General features: G+C 40.5%; 1 protein-coding gene across 1 annotated transcript in view; it reads left to right on the top strand.

Annotated features, from left to right (window-relative positions):
- The first annotated feature begins 168 nt into the window (after positions 1–168).
- Positions 169–20,020, top strand: part of LOC140238821 (uncharacterized) — a 35,446-nt gene continuing 15,594 nt past the window's right edge. The window contains exons 1-5 of the mRNA XM_072318719.1: positions 169–787; positions 8,188–8,295; positions 8,992–9,119; positions 10,546–10,765; positions 11,695–11,841. Of these exons, the coding sequence (XP_072174820.1) occupies positions 169–787; positions 8,188–8,295; positions 8,992–9,119; positions 10,546–10,765; positions 11,695–11,841 (1,222 nt within the window). The remainder of the gene's footprint in view (positions 788–8,187; positions 8,296–8,991; positions 9,120–10,545; positions 10,766–11,694; positions 11,842–20,020) is intronic.

Raw genomic sequence — 20,020 nt, 5'->3', positions numbered from 1 at the left:
ACGGATTCTATGGCAGTTTCCGAAGAAAATACCGCTTCTGCCATTACCACAGCGTTGACGGATGGGATTGATTTTGGAGACACGACGGAGCCACCTGCTGAAACAGAAGCAAGAGTGACAAGTGGTATTTCAGGCGAGACACCCCGTGGCACATCGACAGGCAATGCCATGGAGACCGAGTCCACACCGACGACTGATGGTGAAAGTGACACAGCATCAACAAGTGAAAGTTCGAGTGGTACGGAGTCAGGTGTAACAACTGAAATGTCCATGGATACGGACGGCGTGTCCAGTACACGGACTTCTCGAGAAACGGAGTCCGGCTTGACCAGTGAAGTCACCCAAGGAACTCAGGCTGCAATGACGACCCAGTCTTCAAGCCTGACTCAGCGGATATCGACAGCCCAAGTTACTGGCGATACCTCCCAGGCAGTTACGGATTCGGGGCTAACTTCCGAAACTGCAGGTGAGACTGAGGTTGGATTAACCAGTATTGCGTTTGGAACTAGCATTACTGAATCGAGGGCCACATCAACAATTCCCGGTGGGACTCAGTCCCGGACAACGACAGACGTTTCTATTGCCACTCTTCTGATATCAGTCACTGACGAAACTTCTGACACAAGGACGTCCTCTGCGACAACAACATCGTCCACCGCTAACCCGACATCTTTTGAGTCCACACAATCGACGAATGCCGCTGCTACCGAGCTGTCACAGACAAGCAGTACTGCGGAGCCCACAACAACCGAAGCTATTGCAACAACAGCTGGTATCATGACAGAACGTAAGTTATTTGACGTTTGAAATCCTTGTGTTACGACACAGTTATTTGATTTTGTGCCTCTCAAAACGTCCAATATAGTACAGCCGTAAGGATTATTGCTGCCTCTCATCTGAGTTTACGCTTGAAAATCTATTGAAGATGACATGCCCTACATTTTGATGTCAAAATTAACGATTGCATTGTGTCCTGTTTGTAGTATCGTCAATTCTTTGATCTGTGAACGTACTTTAGATAGACCAAATGATTCAATTATTTCAGAGAAATTGATTTTCAGTACGAAAATGTCAGCACATCTTCAAAGTGGTGATCATCAAACATTGTTTATTGTCATCTGCACAGATGATAAGTGTCCAATTTCCGTACAATTAGGAAAGGGTGAGAGATAAAAAGACAAGGCTCATAAAAAGACAATTATGATACTAGGTGTTTCAAAAAACATTTCCAACTTTTGATTCTTAATAATTCATAAACTATATATCAGATAACACTGTCATTGATATGAGTAATAGCTGAATAGCGTACGATTTGGTTGAAGGTAGTTTGAAAATGAAAACATAAATCAGTTTCATGAAATCCATGATTAATTTTACAGTTAGGTTCCAGATTTTGCTCTATTTTCAACCCTCTGTACAAAATGTCACTTTGCACAGGGGTCAATGGGTGTGTATGGGAGTGTGTGGTTAACACCCTGACAATGGTCCTAAACAATGGTTAGGGTTTGAATGCTTCATTATTTATTCACAGTCAGTCCGCAGCACCCGATAATTCGCTCGTATTTTTTCAACTCGTATGCAAGCCCGCTCTAGGCTTGCATACGTAATGAGCTGCGTAAGGGGGTTTTGTCCTTGGGCTTTCGGCAACAAAAATACACCTTATGTTCACAAATTTGGTATCAAATTCAAGGAAAATATGTAAACTATCGTCACATGTTACTCAAATTATTGTAAATGAAAAATATCATCGCGTAATTTGAGCTTGAAAAATGATGAAAAAAGTAATTCGTGCAGTACACGTTCAAGACGTCAAAAAATACCCAATTCACCATGCGTCTCAATGAAAATGCTTTATTTGGTAGTCCATCTCGTAATCTCTGTATCCATGTAAATATCTTGAAAATTTGTTGCTTAATCCGGTCAGGAACCAGTAAAATATACATCGTTGTCAGTGCTGATCAGCTTGAAACCGTGTAATCTCAAGAGTAAGCTCTCTCATTGGGCAGCGCTTACATTCAGCGCTTGCATTACGTCATTACGCTGCTACATAACGGTTTCATGCCACTTGCGGTTTCTTGGCACGCGTGTAGTTCAAGCGCTGAATGCAAGCAAGATAATAAACGGAAAGATGTTAACTCCGCAAATGCCATGGGTCGTCAGCAGCACACCAGGGATCACCAGTGTTTCGGCCATTTAAGTGCTGTACACCTCCCCCTGGCTGGCCAGTGCTGCTTTGGGATCCCCTTGACAGCACCCCCATGGCATTTCAAAGAAAAAACAAAACAAAACAAAACACAACATCACAAAACAAGACAGAAAAGAAAAAGCTTGGCATCAATCACCTCTCCTCACTCCCGAAACACTCTCTCTACACCCCCCTATTCCCACCATCCCTCCAAGCCTTCCCTACTATCCATGCAGATCCTGTCTCCGCTGCCCCACAAATTCTCCTGATCCACCTTTCCCCGTCCCTACCACCTATTCCCATCCCTCTGACCCACCTCCTTACCGATCGACCAGCATATCCCTTGCACCCCACCTCCACAGTATGCCCCTCCGCTCTCCACCCCCTTTCTCACACTCCTCCCTCAACTCAGCATACCTATCCAGCTTTCTTTCCCTTGCCTCATCCATCCTTGTCTCCCATGGCACAGTCAGCTCCACCATTGCTAACCTGTGCACAGACCTAGCCACCAGCACCATGTCCGGCCGAAGGGCAGTTACTACCACCTCCTCTGGCACTGTACGGTTTCCCGCATCCACCCGCACCTCCCAATCATCCCCCGCTGCTAAGATTCCCCCACCATCATCCCTCTGACCCTTCCTTCTCACACTGCATCTCACACCCTCCTTCACAAACCTGATTCCCCTCACCCTAGGAGGCCCATTCTTCTTCCTAGCCTCCACTGCCACCCTCGCCACCTCCGCCATCTCCTTCAACACCTGGTTATGCCTCCATGTATAGGCCTGTAATAGACCTCCACATGCTGACAAAGTGTGCTCTAGTGAGCCCTTCGCCTTGTTGCAAACCCTGCATCCACCATCCTCCACAATGCCCCATCTCTGGAGATTTACTGGAGACGGCAAAACATCAAAGGTTGAACTGATCATGAAGCGCACAGCTCCAGAGGACATTGACCAAAGGTCATTCCATGACACCTTCCTCTGCTCCACCCCTTCCCATCGGGTCCATGCTCCCTGCACTCCCTGCTGTACAGCCTTGGCAAAGCGGTACTCCTCCTCCTTCTCCTTAACCGCCTCCACCACCAACTCCCTCCTACCCTTCCTGCCTTGCTTGCTGTACCATCTGACACCCCGATGAAACCCGACCCCTTTCCGACCCACCTGAACCGCACCCTGCATCTCCTTCCACTTTGCCATTGCCACTGCCTCGTCCGCAGCCTCCTCCGCCCTCCACTTCCTCCCTGTGCGGATCGGTGGCCTAACTCCTGCTATTACCTGGTCCTTTGACTCCCTCATCATCATCACTAGCCTAACCTTGCCAGCTTTAAACTCCTCCACCACTGACGTCATAGGCAATTGCAACCTGCCTGATCTGCAAAAGAATGCCAGATCTGTAAGCATTCTTGGAACGCCTAACCACTTCCGGTAGTACGAGTTCATCTTCTGCTGCATCCTCTCAACCCTGGACACTGCCACCTCGTACACCTGCAGTTGCCACATGATCCGTGGCAGCAAGCCAAACTGGCAGCACCACACCTTCGTATTCCCAGGGATGAGTGTCCTGTCCACCCTCTTCAACCACTCCACCACTTTCTCATAGATCTGAACTCCTCGGTGCCTGTCATTCAACTTGCCCTCATACCACCGCCCAAGGCTCTTTACTCCCTGCTCAGTGACCTGAGGGATATCTTCTCCCCCAATCTGAAATCTCCTTGCGACCACCTTCCCCTTCCGCACTGACACTGAGCGGCTCTTCTTGGCCTTGAACTTCATCCGTGTCCAGGCCACCAACTCCTCTAACCTATGGAGGCCATCTTTGACCTGGGTCTCGTTGCCAGACACGATTGTGAGATCATCCATGAAAGCCCTAATCGACGGCACAACCACATCTGCAGCCAGCATCAACACTTCAATTCTCGGGGCCACACACCGGGTTAATACTTCCATCCCAAGGACAAACAGCAGCGGCGAGACTGGACACCCCATGGGGATGCCAATTTCTAGCGCTTGCCATTCTGTTGTGTAAGTCTGGGTCATGAATCTCATCCTGAACTGGCTGTAGTAGCTCTGCACCATCTCCCGGATCACCCTAGGGACCCAGAAAAACTCAAGAGCAAAGCTGAGATACCTGTGAGGAACTGAACCATATGCATTTGCAAGATCCAACCAGATGACATCCACATCCTCCTTCTCACGTTTGCACCTCTGGATTGACTCCCAAATCATCTGGACATCCTCCGTGCACCCAGGGAAACCTGGTATCCCTGCCTTCTGTATAGAGGTGTCCACAAACTTGTTCTTCATGACAAATCCTGACAACCGCCTTGCTAAGACACTAAAGAGGATCTTACCATCCAAGTTGAGAAGCGAAATCGGTCTAAACTGGCCAATGCCTTTGGCATCCCTCTCCTTTGGGATATATACCCCTTCTGCCACACACCAGCTGACTGGAACAATCCGCTCCCGCCATAGCACCCTTAGGATCCGCCACAGCACCCTTCGGACACGAGGACAGTACTTGAACAGCTTGTAGGACAAGCCATTCTGCCCAGCTGCACTGCCAGCTCGGGCCTTTTTAACCACGGCTTCAACCTCCCACAACTTCAACTCACTCAAGTCAAAACTGACCTCTGGCTCCTGTGGCCTCAATAGCCCTGCCACCCCAGTAAAAGGCTCCTCTCTCCTCCCATCACAGTATGTGGCCTTCAGATGCCTCTCGAGCTCTTCCTTCGACACCTCCAAACTTCCTGAAACCCCTTCCTCAAACAACCTCTTTGTGAACCTGTGCGGATTCTTATAGAACTCCCTCCTCTCCCTCCTCCTCCTCCGCTTCCTACACTGATATTCGGCTCTCCTAACATCCGCATACCTCTTCTTCAGGTCCTCATACAAACCCTTCAGACTAGCCCTTTCTCCGTCTGCCTGCCTCCACCTACGCCGCAAGCTCTTCTTCTCCGCCCTCAATTGGGCCATCAACCGCTGTCTCCTCGACCCTGACTTTCCAAAATCCCCCTCCACATTCCCCCCACCTCCACTACCCACAGGCTTTATCCCAAACTCTTCTGCACAAGCCCCATAACACAACCCCTCAAACATACGCATCTTCTTTTCAACACTCCCAGCCAATTCCACTTTCAAAACTCCCGCAAGCTTGATGTCAAAAAGCTCCCACTTATCACTTCTCGCCGGTGGCCATGCAATCGGCTCCTTCCGCTCAAACACAGCATGTAGAGCATGCTGAGGGTCTCCGGCTCTGTGGTCTGAAACCTGACTGGGACCTCCCACTGTCTCACCCAGCTCATTGCTGGTGCAGTCATGCCCTACTGCCACTCTTCCACAGCTCGTTCTTGCTCTGTGAACTGCCACACCTCTCTTCCCCTTGAACCTCCTCCCGCATCCCGCACACACCCTCTTGATCTTTGTTCATTGTCATGAGTCAAAGTACCCGCCCTTTCAGAATCCAGTATGGATTCTTATTCAGCACGACTCAATGCGAAAAAGCACTTATTCAGCACGACTCAATGCGAAAAAGCACTGTCCAATGAGAGAGCGCTTTCGCGCCACATTACACTTTGCGTGGAGCATACTTCCGGCTTAGGAGTGAATTTTACAGACATTTCAAAACGGAAAAACTAGTATAAATCATGCTTGCGTCTCCTTGACTCCAATATATGATGAGCATCTAAGTTTACTCTCTACGAAAAAGCCAAAATCAGAAACAACAGTTTCTTAATCCGGTCAGGAACCAAAAAAAAACTTTAGATGACAAAATCTTCCGTGAAAAGCAGGTAAAATTTACGCAAATTCAACTGATAATATAGTCATGATAAGATCCGATGTTATACGCACATTTAGTATCAAAATAAAGATCAAAGTCTGGAGAACAATTTACCGTGACTTGTAGCCATGACAAATGTATGTACAAGTCGCTACACTGTGAAAACCATAGCCCTATCAAAGTCTCGCAAAATCTCGCACGACGAGACACCTTTCGAACGCAAAGATCGTCAACGAGAGTGCTGAATAAATCTTGCCGGATCGGCTCATTAGCATACGTGCTGCGGACTGACTGTTTATGAGAAATTCCACTCTCCCAACTATTCTTTATTCAGCAGTGTAAAGTCAGACGCCTGCCGATACTGTCGTTGCGTCTCGACAGTGCTCTCCCTACTTCTGAAAAACGAAATTACAATGAATACCTTCTGTTCTATCGTAAACATGGTGACAGGAAGCAAAGAAAATCAATTAGAGTATACACTTGTGTAAATGGAGCCTTAAATAAATCCACTGTGAAACATATCGCCCCAATGATAAATGCTGCTGAACTCTTAACCAAAAATTATCTCTTTTTATCAAAAAGCGAAAAATTTGTCAGACTATTTAATTAGTAGACAGTTGTATTAAAATGAGGAACTTTAGATCATTTATGCTTATTTATATCCCAAGTGTAGTGATATGTGAAGCAAAAATTGAAAATGATTGCCAGCTGGAATGGAATGTGGTGTTTGCAAGCACATGGAAACGTGTGCTTCCTTTTTCCATGTGCATGCAGTTTACCCTTTACCGTGCATGGATCCAGACTAGCAATGCCCAGGGCAATCCACATGAATTATTGATTAAGCACTCATGTGCCTGGGAGCACGAGACTGACGCCTAGTCAACAGGTGGTTCAGGCATGTCCATTGTTAAGGGCCATTGTCAGCACACACTCACATACACATCATTGGTTCCTGTGCAAGGCTCAATTTTTGTACAGAGGGTTAAAAATTGACCAAAATCTGAAACCTTACTTCAAAATCAATCTTAGATTTAATGAAACTGATTTATGCTTTAACAATCAAATTACCTTCAACCAGATTGTACACTATTCAGATATTATTTATATAAATGACAGTTTTATCGGATGAATAGTTTTTGAGCTATTAATGATCAAAAGTGGGAAATGTTTTTTGAAACACCTAGTACTTTCCGTAGGATGTTCCATCCTCACGAATTTAGGAAAAACGAACGCCCCCCCCCCCCAAAAAAGAAATACTTAATAATTTACAGATTTTGTGACTATTATACTTTGAATTCATTATTCTTAATAGTTTTGTTCTAAATGCACTGCACCTGCGCATATTGAATGAATTATAAAATTGATTTTTTTATGGAATAAACCAGAATAAAATTAAACTGAAACTGAAATTGAAACACCAGTCGCTAATGATCAATCTTGTGAAACCTGAGTAAATTGCCTCAGATGACCAAAAGTTATCAGAATATCATTTGCATTTCTCTTTTTATGAGTTATGAAACGAACATCGTCTGCCATTTTTTTTATTGCTTCATCCTGTCAAATATTTTGTTTATTTGTTTGATTATATTCTAAACTTCATTTCCTTCTGAAAGTACCTGCATTGGAATAACCTGCTACTAAGTTGAATGAGTGGAATTACTTCAGTGGAGGCTATATTGCAACCTCCCTGTTGCTTATTGACTGATTCAGAGGTGATAACGGCGAATAAGAATGACTGACCTTTATGGTGACTATTGGTCCCCAAGCTCAATCTATTTCAAGTTGCTAGTGTTGAGGTACTCCAGTCTCTAGATAGTATTAGCGCCCTCTTTTGAAGAGTTACTGGCAATGACAAAGAAGGTGAACGCATTCATCTACTCGTCCTATTCAGACAACGAAAATATTCAACTTGTTAAGCGTAATTATGCTTAGTACTTACCACGTATGCCACTAAACGATATTGTACATAACGCTTTATTCAAAACATGTACGTGATCGGTGCTTCGAATATGAAGATCATTACTGTTCAAGCAGAATCTTCTTGGAGATTATGATAAAAGACTGATGTTCATCTTAAAGCAAGTACGCAACAAAAAAAAAATCAATGTTAACAACAAGAAATTTAATGCTCGCGGACTCTGTGGTAACCCCAGACGGTCCGACGATGATATGAAAGTTATCACGTGGTCATGACTTCCATTTCACTTGATTAATGACTTCAACAGAGAATCTCTGCAACGGGCAATGTGATGAGGAACGACAAGACTGCGTCAATGGAGAATGCGTCTGTAAAGAGGGTTTCGAAATCCCGTACGAAGAGTCCGTGTGTGAACGTAAGTGACAGCTGCACTTTTTAATTAGCGCTCGCAATTTCGTCGTAAGTGCGTTGCATGGTTATGGTACGCCGTAAGTTCGTCGCATGGTCATTGCGAAACACACACGTGCCTATTCCTGGAGCAACTTGGGTCCAACTTTGCATCGGTGTATAATACGTCCTTGCCTTACGCATGTGTGTCAATTATTACCTTCCTCTTATGTCTTTGTCTCTGCCATTATTTCTATCTGTGTCTCAATTGATCCGTGTTGTTATCCTAACCGTTCTCCCCATGTAAACTCTCATGTCACATTTTTTTTTTAAATATATTTCCATCCACCTTTTCTCTTTTATGTCGGAGACCCGACACATTTTCATATTCCACACTGAATTATTTATGGAAGAGAAATGTAACAGAATATAATTTAGATAGATTAATAGCGTATTTTCTTCTCGTCATTTTCATCAACGAATGTGTTTCCTTGCCCAGAAAATCACATGAGTAAACAATAAGAAGCAGAATTGGAAAAAGAAAATGGTCAAGCAAGATAACTCTTTACTTCAATAGGTCACCAAAGTAGTCGAACACCTATGAATATCGTGAATACTGTACTACACTGTACGTTGTTGGCACAAAGTGTACAATTTTTTAGAGCAAAGTAGCAATTCAATCAATGCTGATTTGTTGAAATAGTTGTTGCCCTTTTTTCCGCAGCCATTACGTTTTACAGCATTGTGCTGGCAATCACGGAGTTGAATGGTGGCAGTGCCGTCTTCACAAGCGAGCTCAGTAACGTCGCCAGTGCAGCATTCATATCACTGCAGTTGACCGTTTGCACCGGAGTGAGTATTCAGGGACTTTCGTTTCTTTTTATTTCATTTCCAACGCATATGATTAGAATATTTGAATACACATAATTATACTAACATGGGCGTCACGGGGGGGGGGGGGGGGGTGCGTTGTATGCACACACAATTTATTTCACATCCCCCCCCCCCAAAAAAAAGCTTTTTTTTTCTTTGCTTGTTAGTTGAAGAAACCCGGAAGTGGAATCAGAAAGTTGCGCTGAAGGCCCCCCTTTTTTTTTAAGAAATATAAACGCACCCCCTTGGAAAAAAGCTGGTAACGGCCTTCACTAATGATACAGCAATGTAATGAAAAACAAACAATGAACAGTAATACAATTTTGTAATTTCAAGACAACTACAAAAAAAAAAGAAAAAAAAAAGAAGATGGCTGGAAATGGAGGCGACTGCTACAAAGCAGTCCCAAGACTTGAAGAGTAGCGTTGGAATACCATGCGGCAAATGGGAAGGCTGACCTGATTCGGTTATTATTCGGGAATCCCCTTAACGGATTATGTAGAGCTTTATCCCTCGTTTTATACCACCATTCCACAAAGATTTTTCTCTTCACGTCTATTCTATTCTTTTTTAATTACGTCGATGTAGGGCAAATTGTCAATCAGTTGCAAAGATTTTTCTCATTGGTCACTCGTCTGACGCAAAGTTTGTTACTTCCGGTCACCTGCCGAAATGTATCTGATCACAATCTAATGAATCCGACTTGTGTTGGTCGTATCATACAATTCATTCTGGTCACCATGCCCGACAGACAAGGAATATTGAATGACGCTTTTATCTAAATTCGGGTCGAGTATTTTGTCATGTACTAGGCCCTACTTGTTATTCTACTGAAGAGTTCATGACACCATTTTGGTTGTTAAAGGATGTTGTTGTATCAGCAAAGTATCATCAGTCTCTTGGAATTGGTCTAAGCATCTATGTTTATTCATTATTATTTTTCAGTAAAAAAAAAGAAGTTATTAATTAAGTCAGTATAATGTGATAATTGGAGTCTAAGGGCGCGTTTACACCGAACACGGTAACGGCAACGATCCGGGTTTTGTTTTTGTTTTTGTTTTTGTTTTTGTTTTAGTTTTTTGCTACGGTGCGCCAAAAGGAATCTTGTCTGGTTCTGTTAAAAGCAAAATCAATAATTCGGTACAAATCACCCAAAATGTTATTCTTACGTCAAATTCAAGAGCAACAAAATCACCAGTTGAAGATTAATTTTGTAACAAAATTATTAGCTGGGAAGTGATATGGTAACACAACCAGGCATGGTTCCTATTTGCGCACCATGGCAAACAAACAACCGGACCTTTGCCTTTACCGTGCTCGGTGTAAACAGGCCTAAGAGATCTAGAATATAAGGTAGGGCAACCAATGATTATTTCAAACATTCTGTACGAAATTGTTTGTGTAGCTTTCCCGAGCGCTGGATACCGTCTTTCTGGGCTTCAAATCCTGCTCGGTTATCAGCTTCGTCGACGGCTCCATCATCGCCACGGTAAGGGTGGGATTCGCCAACACTACCGGGCTGGACCGGGACGGAATTGATGCTGCACTCGATCTGGTGGAGAACGGTTTCTTCGGATTTACCGAGGCCAACTTTACCATCGATCCAAGCTTGACGGAAGTGAATCGTGAGTTGATTTCGATCAGTATATTTCAGTGGACTTTCATATCACTTGTATGTTACAGAGAGTATCAAGTTTGTATTTGCTACTAAAACTCCTAAAGATGCAAAGGAACATCAGAAACAAGATCAAACACTGCTAAGCAATCGAAGTTTGAATAATAGAAACCGGATGTTCTGAAACCTTCACACAATCAAATAGATACATAGATTATAAAATTTTTCAACAAACATTAATCTTTACCATGGGGTTTTCAAGGGGCATCTCATAAGGAGGTCCCTTGGCTATGGAGTGTCTGTTCGAGAAAAAAAAAAAAAAATGTACGCCCCTATATACACAGTCACGGTCATGATATATAGGTTTTTTGTCTCTTCTGTTTCCAATTGCAGCAATATTAGGATGTTGTTGTTTTTTTTATCGTTTGGTATACACTGCTCCCAGTATATATGAAAATTGTCTGTACCTGATACCGAAAACAGAACTTGTCATGTGTTTAATTTAGATATGATTGATATACCGATGTTGAAAAAAAAGGGTGGCACACCCGTCTTCACCTGTTTTTCCCCAAGTTCTGTTTATTTGAGGTTAGCTGACTACGTTTTTCATACGTTGAAATTGTATTGCTTCCTTTCCTTCTGACAGATATGATGGAATGTTAACCACATAGAAAACAAAAACGATCAACTCCCTTCTACTCTTATAACTACAATTTGTACTTTGTTGTTATTAATATTTCTCCTTTCATTCAGCTTTGTCACATTTTTCGTTTTATTTATTGTTGTTCATTTTTACTACTGCCATAACGATAATTATTATCACTTTTTTATGCTACTACCCTTAAGTTAACACGAACCTTTAAACAACAGCCCTTACTAAACTGATTGTGGTTATTATAGATTTTGAAAGTCAAAGTGTTTAATAACCTGTCCATTCAGCTACCGATGAGTGCGCCCTTGAACTTGACAACTGCTCCCCGAGGGCAAATTGCATGGACCGGGCCGAGAACGGTTTCACCTGCCAGTGCTGGGACGGCTACATCGACCGGTCTGAAGCGCAGTACCCCGGCAGAGACTGCTCAACCTGTAAGTCCCTCGGGTGTTAACCCTTTGCGTGCTTTGAGTGCCGATTGGGACAGCAAATGCTTAATCCTATAGCTTTCTACACACCGAAAGACTGTCCACAGTAATCCTGACACAGAAAGTGTAAATCAAAAGTAGGAACTATTTGCTGCTATCAAACGATTATCACCGATGCATATCTCGGCCGCGTTATAGCACCTGTGTCAACACACACAACACACACAAACACATGCAGATGTATCACTGCATGCAAACACTCACGCACACACTTATATACGTATAGACCTATGTGCAAGTGTGTGCGTGTGTGTGTGTGTGGTGGAGGTACGCCATGATTAAAACCAAAACAGATCTCAAAAGAGTTTCAAAGTCATTTTCCACCATTTGCTTTAGAAAAGAAATATCAAAAGGGCCTACGAAGAAACTTTTCTAATTGAAGTGATTTGCCAGGATAATAAGTTGTTTTGGAGTGTTTTGAGATCAATAACGTGTAAGATAATTTCGGTGGTATGAAAACGACGATTATTTCTAAAGGGGTATAGGTAGGACGTTGCATGATGATAGATCGTGCTCTAGAACAGCATTTCCTAGGGAGTTGCATGTATTTTACTTTCTAACGCGGTATTGGGTGGATACTGGTTGGCCCAATTTGTCCATTATCGATAATTACAGCAGTAGTTCCGGCGATTTTTTGATTAATTTTTTGAAGTGAAATCATGTTATTGTTATATTCTATCACTAATCTTTTAATGCATATAGTCTACATTTTAGAGAACAAATTCACAGTTCTGCAGGCATATGATATCTTTGTTCATCCTTTAAACAATCACATCCCTTATAGTTATGAATTGTTGCGTGAGCAAAGGGCATCCCGTAATCAATTTAATCAGTAATGTATTGGGTAATTTCAATCATAAATCATGAAGCACATTTTTTTTTTTTTTTGGTATGGGCAACTGGGTGCAACAGCTTTCTACTGGCAATGACATTTGCACGTACAGTGTACATTGTATGCACATGTGACGAGCTTAAATGCAAAAACAGATATATCCATTGGCATCAATTTCAGATATCTTTGCTTCAATACGCTGGAAACAAAGAAAATAATTAAGATATAATTACTATGTGGCAATCTTGATAATATCTTTGAAACATTACTTACGTAACTAATGTATAGTATATTTGAGAAGACTTCATTTCGTATGACATCCTCACTATGAAACTATTGAAAATGGCTTTAAACTCGTCATATATGCGTTTATATAAACTATACTTACATACATACATTATATATATATATATATATATATATATATATATATATATATATAACCATTATGACTGCAAGTGCATTAGTCGGGGTGAGAGCATGATGCCTTTTTGTGTGTGTGTGTACAAGATTAGATAAGCACAAATTACCCTCTCTCTACACCGATTTAAACCACATAGATACATTAGGTAGCCCAACCATGGTCGAATATTAATACAAACATGTGTCCTAATATTAAAAACATTGGTGGTGTTGCTTTCACCGTCTCGTGTCTCTAAGAATGTATCCTCTTACCGCAGTGATATTAGTCTCAGCTTCTCGTATTTGACACTACTTCACTAGATACGATGTTTGTTCGTAATTTCTTTCCAGTTGCTTTCTGACACTTAGAATGCATTCATTCTTCGAATAATCACTATAGAATCATCGTGTTAAGAGCAGTCCTAGAACCTTATGCCTTATGATGTCGATTGTGCCTACGAGCAGTATTATGTGGTAAATAAGTCAGGAACGATCTGTCATAGACGGGTAGTCATAATCATCGTCGAGATGATCAATGACGTCATCAGTGTCTTACATTCCATAAAACTGGAATTTGACTTCTTGCCATTCTATTCCCCCCTCCCCCCCCCCCTGATGTTTTCTCACACCGGACGAAAACTGATAACTAGGCTCGAAGTTTTGAATAGATGCACAATGACTGAAAATAGTCGAGGTAGACATGATCATTTCGTCATTTGCCATCAAATTGAACTATATGTTCTGTTATAGAAAACTGTAGCGCATTTTATCATATGGATTTTCCTCCTATACACCATTTGACTGACGGGTATGAAATATACAAATAATATGTGATAATATTTCAGCCTAGATTTAGCAAAGGGCGATTGCCTTCTATCATGTCTGTGAAAAGAAATCTGAAAACAGTGACCAGGTTCATTCGTGGAACCCGCTTTTCTACTTGAGTATAATAATGTTCTTTATGTGAAGTACATGTATGGTGAAATTGAATAAATAAAGATAAACTTTTTCATGGGTCGCGACTCCTGAAATTGCAGCATATCGTTTCACACTGAATAAAGTAGGTCGTTCAAGGTCGACATCATAAAAAGCTCAAAGGGAAACAAAGATTTAAAAAATACTGAATGAATTTATAGATTCATAAAACAGTCTAAGTTCCCTACTACACAGAGTAAAAGAAAGAAGAAAACTTGGGATGAATGGAACGCTACATGTATATGTATATATACATGTATGTATATGTATATATATATATATATTATATGTTATATATATATATATATATATATATATATATATATATATATATATATATATATATATATATATATATAAAAAACTGTCACAGTTCAGACTTCTATTTCCTGGTATAATGATGATTGATTTTCAAGTTCTATAATTATGATTTCATAGGACAGTGCTAATGATCAAAATATACAGCCTATGCTGGAATGAACTTATAAATCTCCAATGTCATGAATGTGAATACAGTGTACATGATTTTATTTTTCTTTATTTGTTGGTTTGTATGTTTGTTACCTTGATTTCATTTGACAACTATAATCGTCTTTCCCACATTGTCTTAGTTGCCAAGCCACTACATCGTAAAAAGAAAAAAAAAATACCAAACAAAACAAAAACAAAAACCTATATTGAATGGTCATATCAAATCATAATAATATGCGGATGTGTTCATCTCCTTTCTTTTTCATAGTGGTACGCAGAAATGTATAATTTAATTTCAGAATTGTGACCGATATTGCTCTTTCTATGCAGACATCATTAACATCATTTTTATTCCAACAACTGATTGATATCTTTTTAAGCACTAGCCATTACAAAAGTCATGGGCATACATTTACTTGGGTGGGATTCGAACCAGCGACCTCCTGACTGCTAGACAGGCATCACACCCAAACACACTACCGAGCGTCCGTCCAATAGCCAGTGATGTTTCTGATTCTTTAATGGCAGCTTGCACAGCTTTTTTTTTTTTTTTTCAAATTAATAATGCTTGCGTCAAGTTCTTATTTTTCATTGCAACTGAATGCAATGTTTGCATGTAAAGCCGAAAAGAGCAACATGATGCAAACATCATCAATCTAGATATCACCACTCTGCATGTTTGATGACACTCAGTCGAAGTGAACTTGAATATGGAATTGTCTCTTACCTATCTCTCCGAGGTGGTAATCTGATTACTTAGGACTCTATGTAATAAACAAATACACAATAGAGTGCCGGGGAAAGAAATTTAATGTCGTGCCATATGGTGACCTTATATATTTCATCTACAATCCGGGAAGTTTGTTTACAATGCGTAGATTGTCCCCGCCTGTCCACATTCCTCTGGTGTACACACCGTATGACGGGTATAAAGAAAGGGACATGTTTGTTAAAAGCACACACACTTACCCATAATTATTTTGTAGTGGTACAATTATTAACTTTTGCGATATGAAATGAGGACAAAGTACGATGATACGCCCCAGGACTAGAGGAGCGTGGAAAAGAAGAGGTGCGAGGTATTCAGTTCACCACATTTGTGAAAAGGGATTCCGTGCGTATTATCAGGTGGATGGTAAATGGTGATCCCATGGCATGAGGATGGCACTGGCAGCGCAATAATTCAGATAACATATTTCCAATGATAAAAGTATTTGTCTCTTAATAGTATCGTCCAATATGAGAATGTTATCTGTATTATCATAGTTTATCAGTGGTTAAGGGGATGGTATATAGTTTTGATTGAGATAGAGCTTCAGGTTTTCATTTTGTGTGTGTGTGAGTGTGTGTGTGTGTGTGTGTGTGTGTGTGAGAAGAAACCAAAAAGAAACCACTTATGATATTAAATGAATGAGCAAAAAGTTTATTTGATTAAAAAAAATGGCTTTGAAATGGCTGAGATATACAAAACCGAAGAGATCCTTTGTTTTACTTTTTGTTTTTGGATATCTCAGCAAGTTTAAAAACAATTCTCATCACATAAACTTTGAATTCCTTTTAGAATTGTATACTCTTTAATAATATTTCAGAAGTAGTTTCTAATTTTCTCTCAAAAAGTTACAATCTGAATCCCCCATCTCAACCAAAACGATATCGTCCCTTTAATAAGGTTTTGGTTTTGTAGTTGTTTTTGCTGTTATGATATTTTAGCGTGTACTACAGACCACGTCATTGTAGACAGTGTTAATCTTTGGTCTATGCCTCTACTGCTGTTGTGTATCCAAACAAGAATCTCCTGATATTAATGCCCTGTATATCTCATTAAAATCAGTTATTGGCCATTTCCTATCGCCTCAAATTTGTCGCCCATTCATTTACTAGATGTTACCAAAGCATTTCCCACTTTTGATCCTGAATAATTCAAAAACTATAGGGTCTACATAAGATAACACTGACATTGATATGAGCAATTATAGCTGAGTAGGTATGTACAATTTTGTTGGAGGTAATTAGAAAATGGAAGGATTTTAAGTTATGGTTCGGATTTTAAGTTATGGTTCGGATTTTGCTCTATTTTCAACCCTCTGTACAAAACTTCAACTTTGCACACGGGTCAATTGGTGTACTAGTATACCGGAGTGTGTGGTTAACACCAGACAATAAACAAGGTTTGAATGCTTTGTTATTGAATGTCTTATTATTTACTATTCATGAGGGATGCCGCAATCACAGCTACTCTTCATTCATCCTGAAATGTAGTGTATGCAAGTGCATTTTACCCTTTACGATGAATTCAAACTAGCAGTGCCTATAGGGCAATCCATCTTCCATTATCAATAAAGCATTCATGTGCCTTGGAGCAAGAAACAAGAAGCCATGTCAGCAGAGGGCCTCTGAAAAGGTGGTATTCATGTCCTCTGTTAAGGATCATTAAAGTACACACTCACATGCACATCGCTGGATTCTGTGTAAAGTTCAAGTGTTAAACAGAGGGTGAGAATGTGACCAAAAATCGAACCTAACTTTAGAATCAATCATGCATGGATTTAGTGAAACGATATGATTTACGCTTTCATATTCAAATCACCTCCAACGAAATGGTACACCATTCAGCTATTCCTCATAAGGTAGCATAGCAATTATGCTTTGATGGCTCGATGACTGAATCTTCACTGATTCGTGACCCACTCAGAGCACCTGTTTCTGTTCATTTCTATTGTGTATCTTGAATAGGTGCTAGGTGTTCCAAGAAATGTTTCTAAATGTTGGTCGTTGATAGTTCGAAAACCATATAATTAATTATATCATAGTAATGAAAAAGTACAGAATCAGGCTAACGCTACTTGAATTCAAGATTGCACGAAGATGACACATAAGCCAGCTCGTAGTTGAAATTTGCTCATGACCAGAAAAAAGGGGTAATTGAATTGTGCTTTAATACAGACACGTTTAATTTCAATTTCACTGAGATTAGCATTTGTGATGCAATGATTATTCATATAATCCTTGTAAAGTTGTAACTGATTTGTCAGCACATCGCACATCCGCCAGACAGCATGGATGGTTTGTATCTGAAATTACGTGTATAAACAGAAAACAATAAAATGGATGCTTCCTCGATTAGTAGCTATACGTTCACGCGGTGATCCCTATAGTGGAGGTCATATTTCTCATTTGACTTTTAAACATCATAAATATGTTTTGATGATATTTGCCCCTACATCATATGGGAAATTACACATTCAAGGGTTAGAAAGCTTTTCAAAGGGACACTTTTGAAACCCATGCCCTTTGAGTTTTTTTTTTTTTTTTTATAAAATGTAGTGCTGATCAGTTCTTCATAAGATGAATACATAGATGGAGGCAGTAATCCTTGATTATGGGGGTGTCATCATCACATTATTGCCTACAAAGTACTTTAAAAGACTTTGTTTTGTCAAACAGACTAACTTTAAGAATTTTGACCTGTTTCAGTGGTAGCCAAAACAAAGAAATACATTAAAATAACACAGTCATTCAAAGTTGTGTGATACTGATGATTGCTATGTACAAAGATCTAGTACCACAACAACATAATAAGAAAACAAATTGTAGCCAAACAGAGTGGGTAGAGGAGAGGGGTGGGGGGGGGGGGGGTAGGAAGGAGAAGGGGGGGGGGGGGGGGGGAGGAAGAGATCTGACACAATAGATCAACATAAACCAGCAGAGCTTGTATGGGATGAATACTTCCCATAGACTTGTGTGCACTGCATGCATCCTCTATAGGGCTCACACCCATAAATATTTCCCCATAGGGACGTGTATTAAAAATCAAATTTCAAAAAAATCTGTAAAATAGCTGGGAGAAATGAGGTGTTTCAGCTTCACTAACCTGGATAAGTGAGATATACCCTTTCATCCATCAAATTTTCAGGGTGGATTCTTCAGTCCAAATTCTGTCCAGGGGTCCGCAAAGCCAGACTACGAGTTCTTGTCACTAAAAGATCACCTATTTTCCGTACACGTACCCAATGAAATATAGTCCCCTCAAATTCCATCAGAAAAGCTTTCATCTTCCAACCGAAATGCAGTTTGTAGAGGAATTCATACTCAATATCTACAGCCATTCAGTTTTTTGCCAAAGCACATCATTGATTTTTAATCAATTTTTTTTTCTTCATTTATTTTGGTATCTTTGGTACGAATTTGTGAAGGGGTCTGGGACATTTCATTGTATTTACGGGTGTGAGCCCTATAACTTTGGGGTTAAAGGTAGGGAATCCCATTTGCATTCCTTAAATGAAGAGTTGTATAAACACAGTGGTATGTTGAAGAGATTATCAATTTAGAAACTCCCATAAAGTATTGAAAGTGGAAGGTAACATTTAGTACATTTTTATTGACCGTTAGATTTTGAATTGAATTTTTTCGGGGCTCACCGTAAATTCCAGTACATTACTAGGCTACCTTTGCAGACCCATGCACTGCATGTGTGTCCATCATGTATATTTTGTGAAGAAAGTTCATCATAACTTACAAACTTTTCTATATACATTCTTGCCACACACTCTATATGTTATTACATCAGCTCTTATACTTTTAGATTTGTGTTTATAGTCTATAATTTTATAGATAAAAAGATACAGAAGACTGCAATAAAAAGGCTTAAGTGTGGCTGACACACAGAACTACTGAGTAGTTGAGTTTTGTGCATTATTCAAATTGTAGATAACTGACTTCCAAATTTCTAAGCAGTGGCCTAAACAAGTCCCCTGAGGTTCATATTTAATGTTTTGCTGCATTTTGGGAGTTCTGTAAAAGGTATCCCCCTACCTTTAAGTTGGTAGTGAAGTATGGGGCGCGAAGTGTCGCATGATCTCTTTCGTTACGAAATTCACAATTTCGTGACGGGAGTGACAACGTAAAGTTCGTCAACGAAATGACTTTTTGTAAACAGAAATCTGAATCTTATTTACACTGGTAAATTCATGTGATCATCAGTTTAAATTGCAAAGTGCATGTCATTTTATTATCTTTCTTCGAGTACGCAAATCCTACCTCTTCTTCCATAACAATACAAGTTAAGGGTATTACATGGTATGATATCTCTCTCAGTGCACAGCCACTATACCTTATCGGGAAGTATAAGAATAAAGATTATAATGCCAGCCGTAATGCATGTTTACCTTTCGTTGATTTGTAATACCCTCAACATCATTCATGTTGCGAAATAGATATCTAAATACGTGCTAAATTCTATATTTTTCTTTTCAAATTATTGTCCCCGCCGAACGAGTTCGAGCAGGGGACTATGAAACGGGCTCCGTACGTGTGTGTGTGTCCGTCCGTGTGTCCGTGTGTCCGTCCGTGTGTGCGTCCGTGTGTGATCAAAATGTTCAAAATGCTAGTCCTTCGCCATTTCTAACCCGATTTTGATTCTGTTTGCTTTATATGATAGCACTACAT

This window comes from Diadema setosum, chromosome 15 (genome assembly GCF_964275005.1).
Source record: "Diadema setosum chromosome 15, eeDiaSeto1, whole genome shotgun sequence".
In the NCBI taxonomy this organism is placed as follows: domain Eukaryota; kingdom Metazoa; phylum Echinodermata; class Echinoidea; order Diadematoida; family Diadematidae; genus Diadema; species Diadema setosum.
The sequence above is the reverse complement of the archived record's forward strand: the minus strand, read 5'-3'. Positions and strand labels throughout refer to the sequence as shown.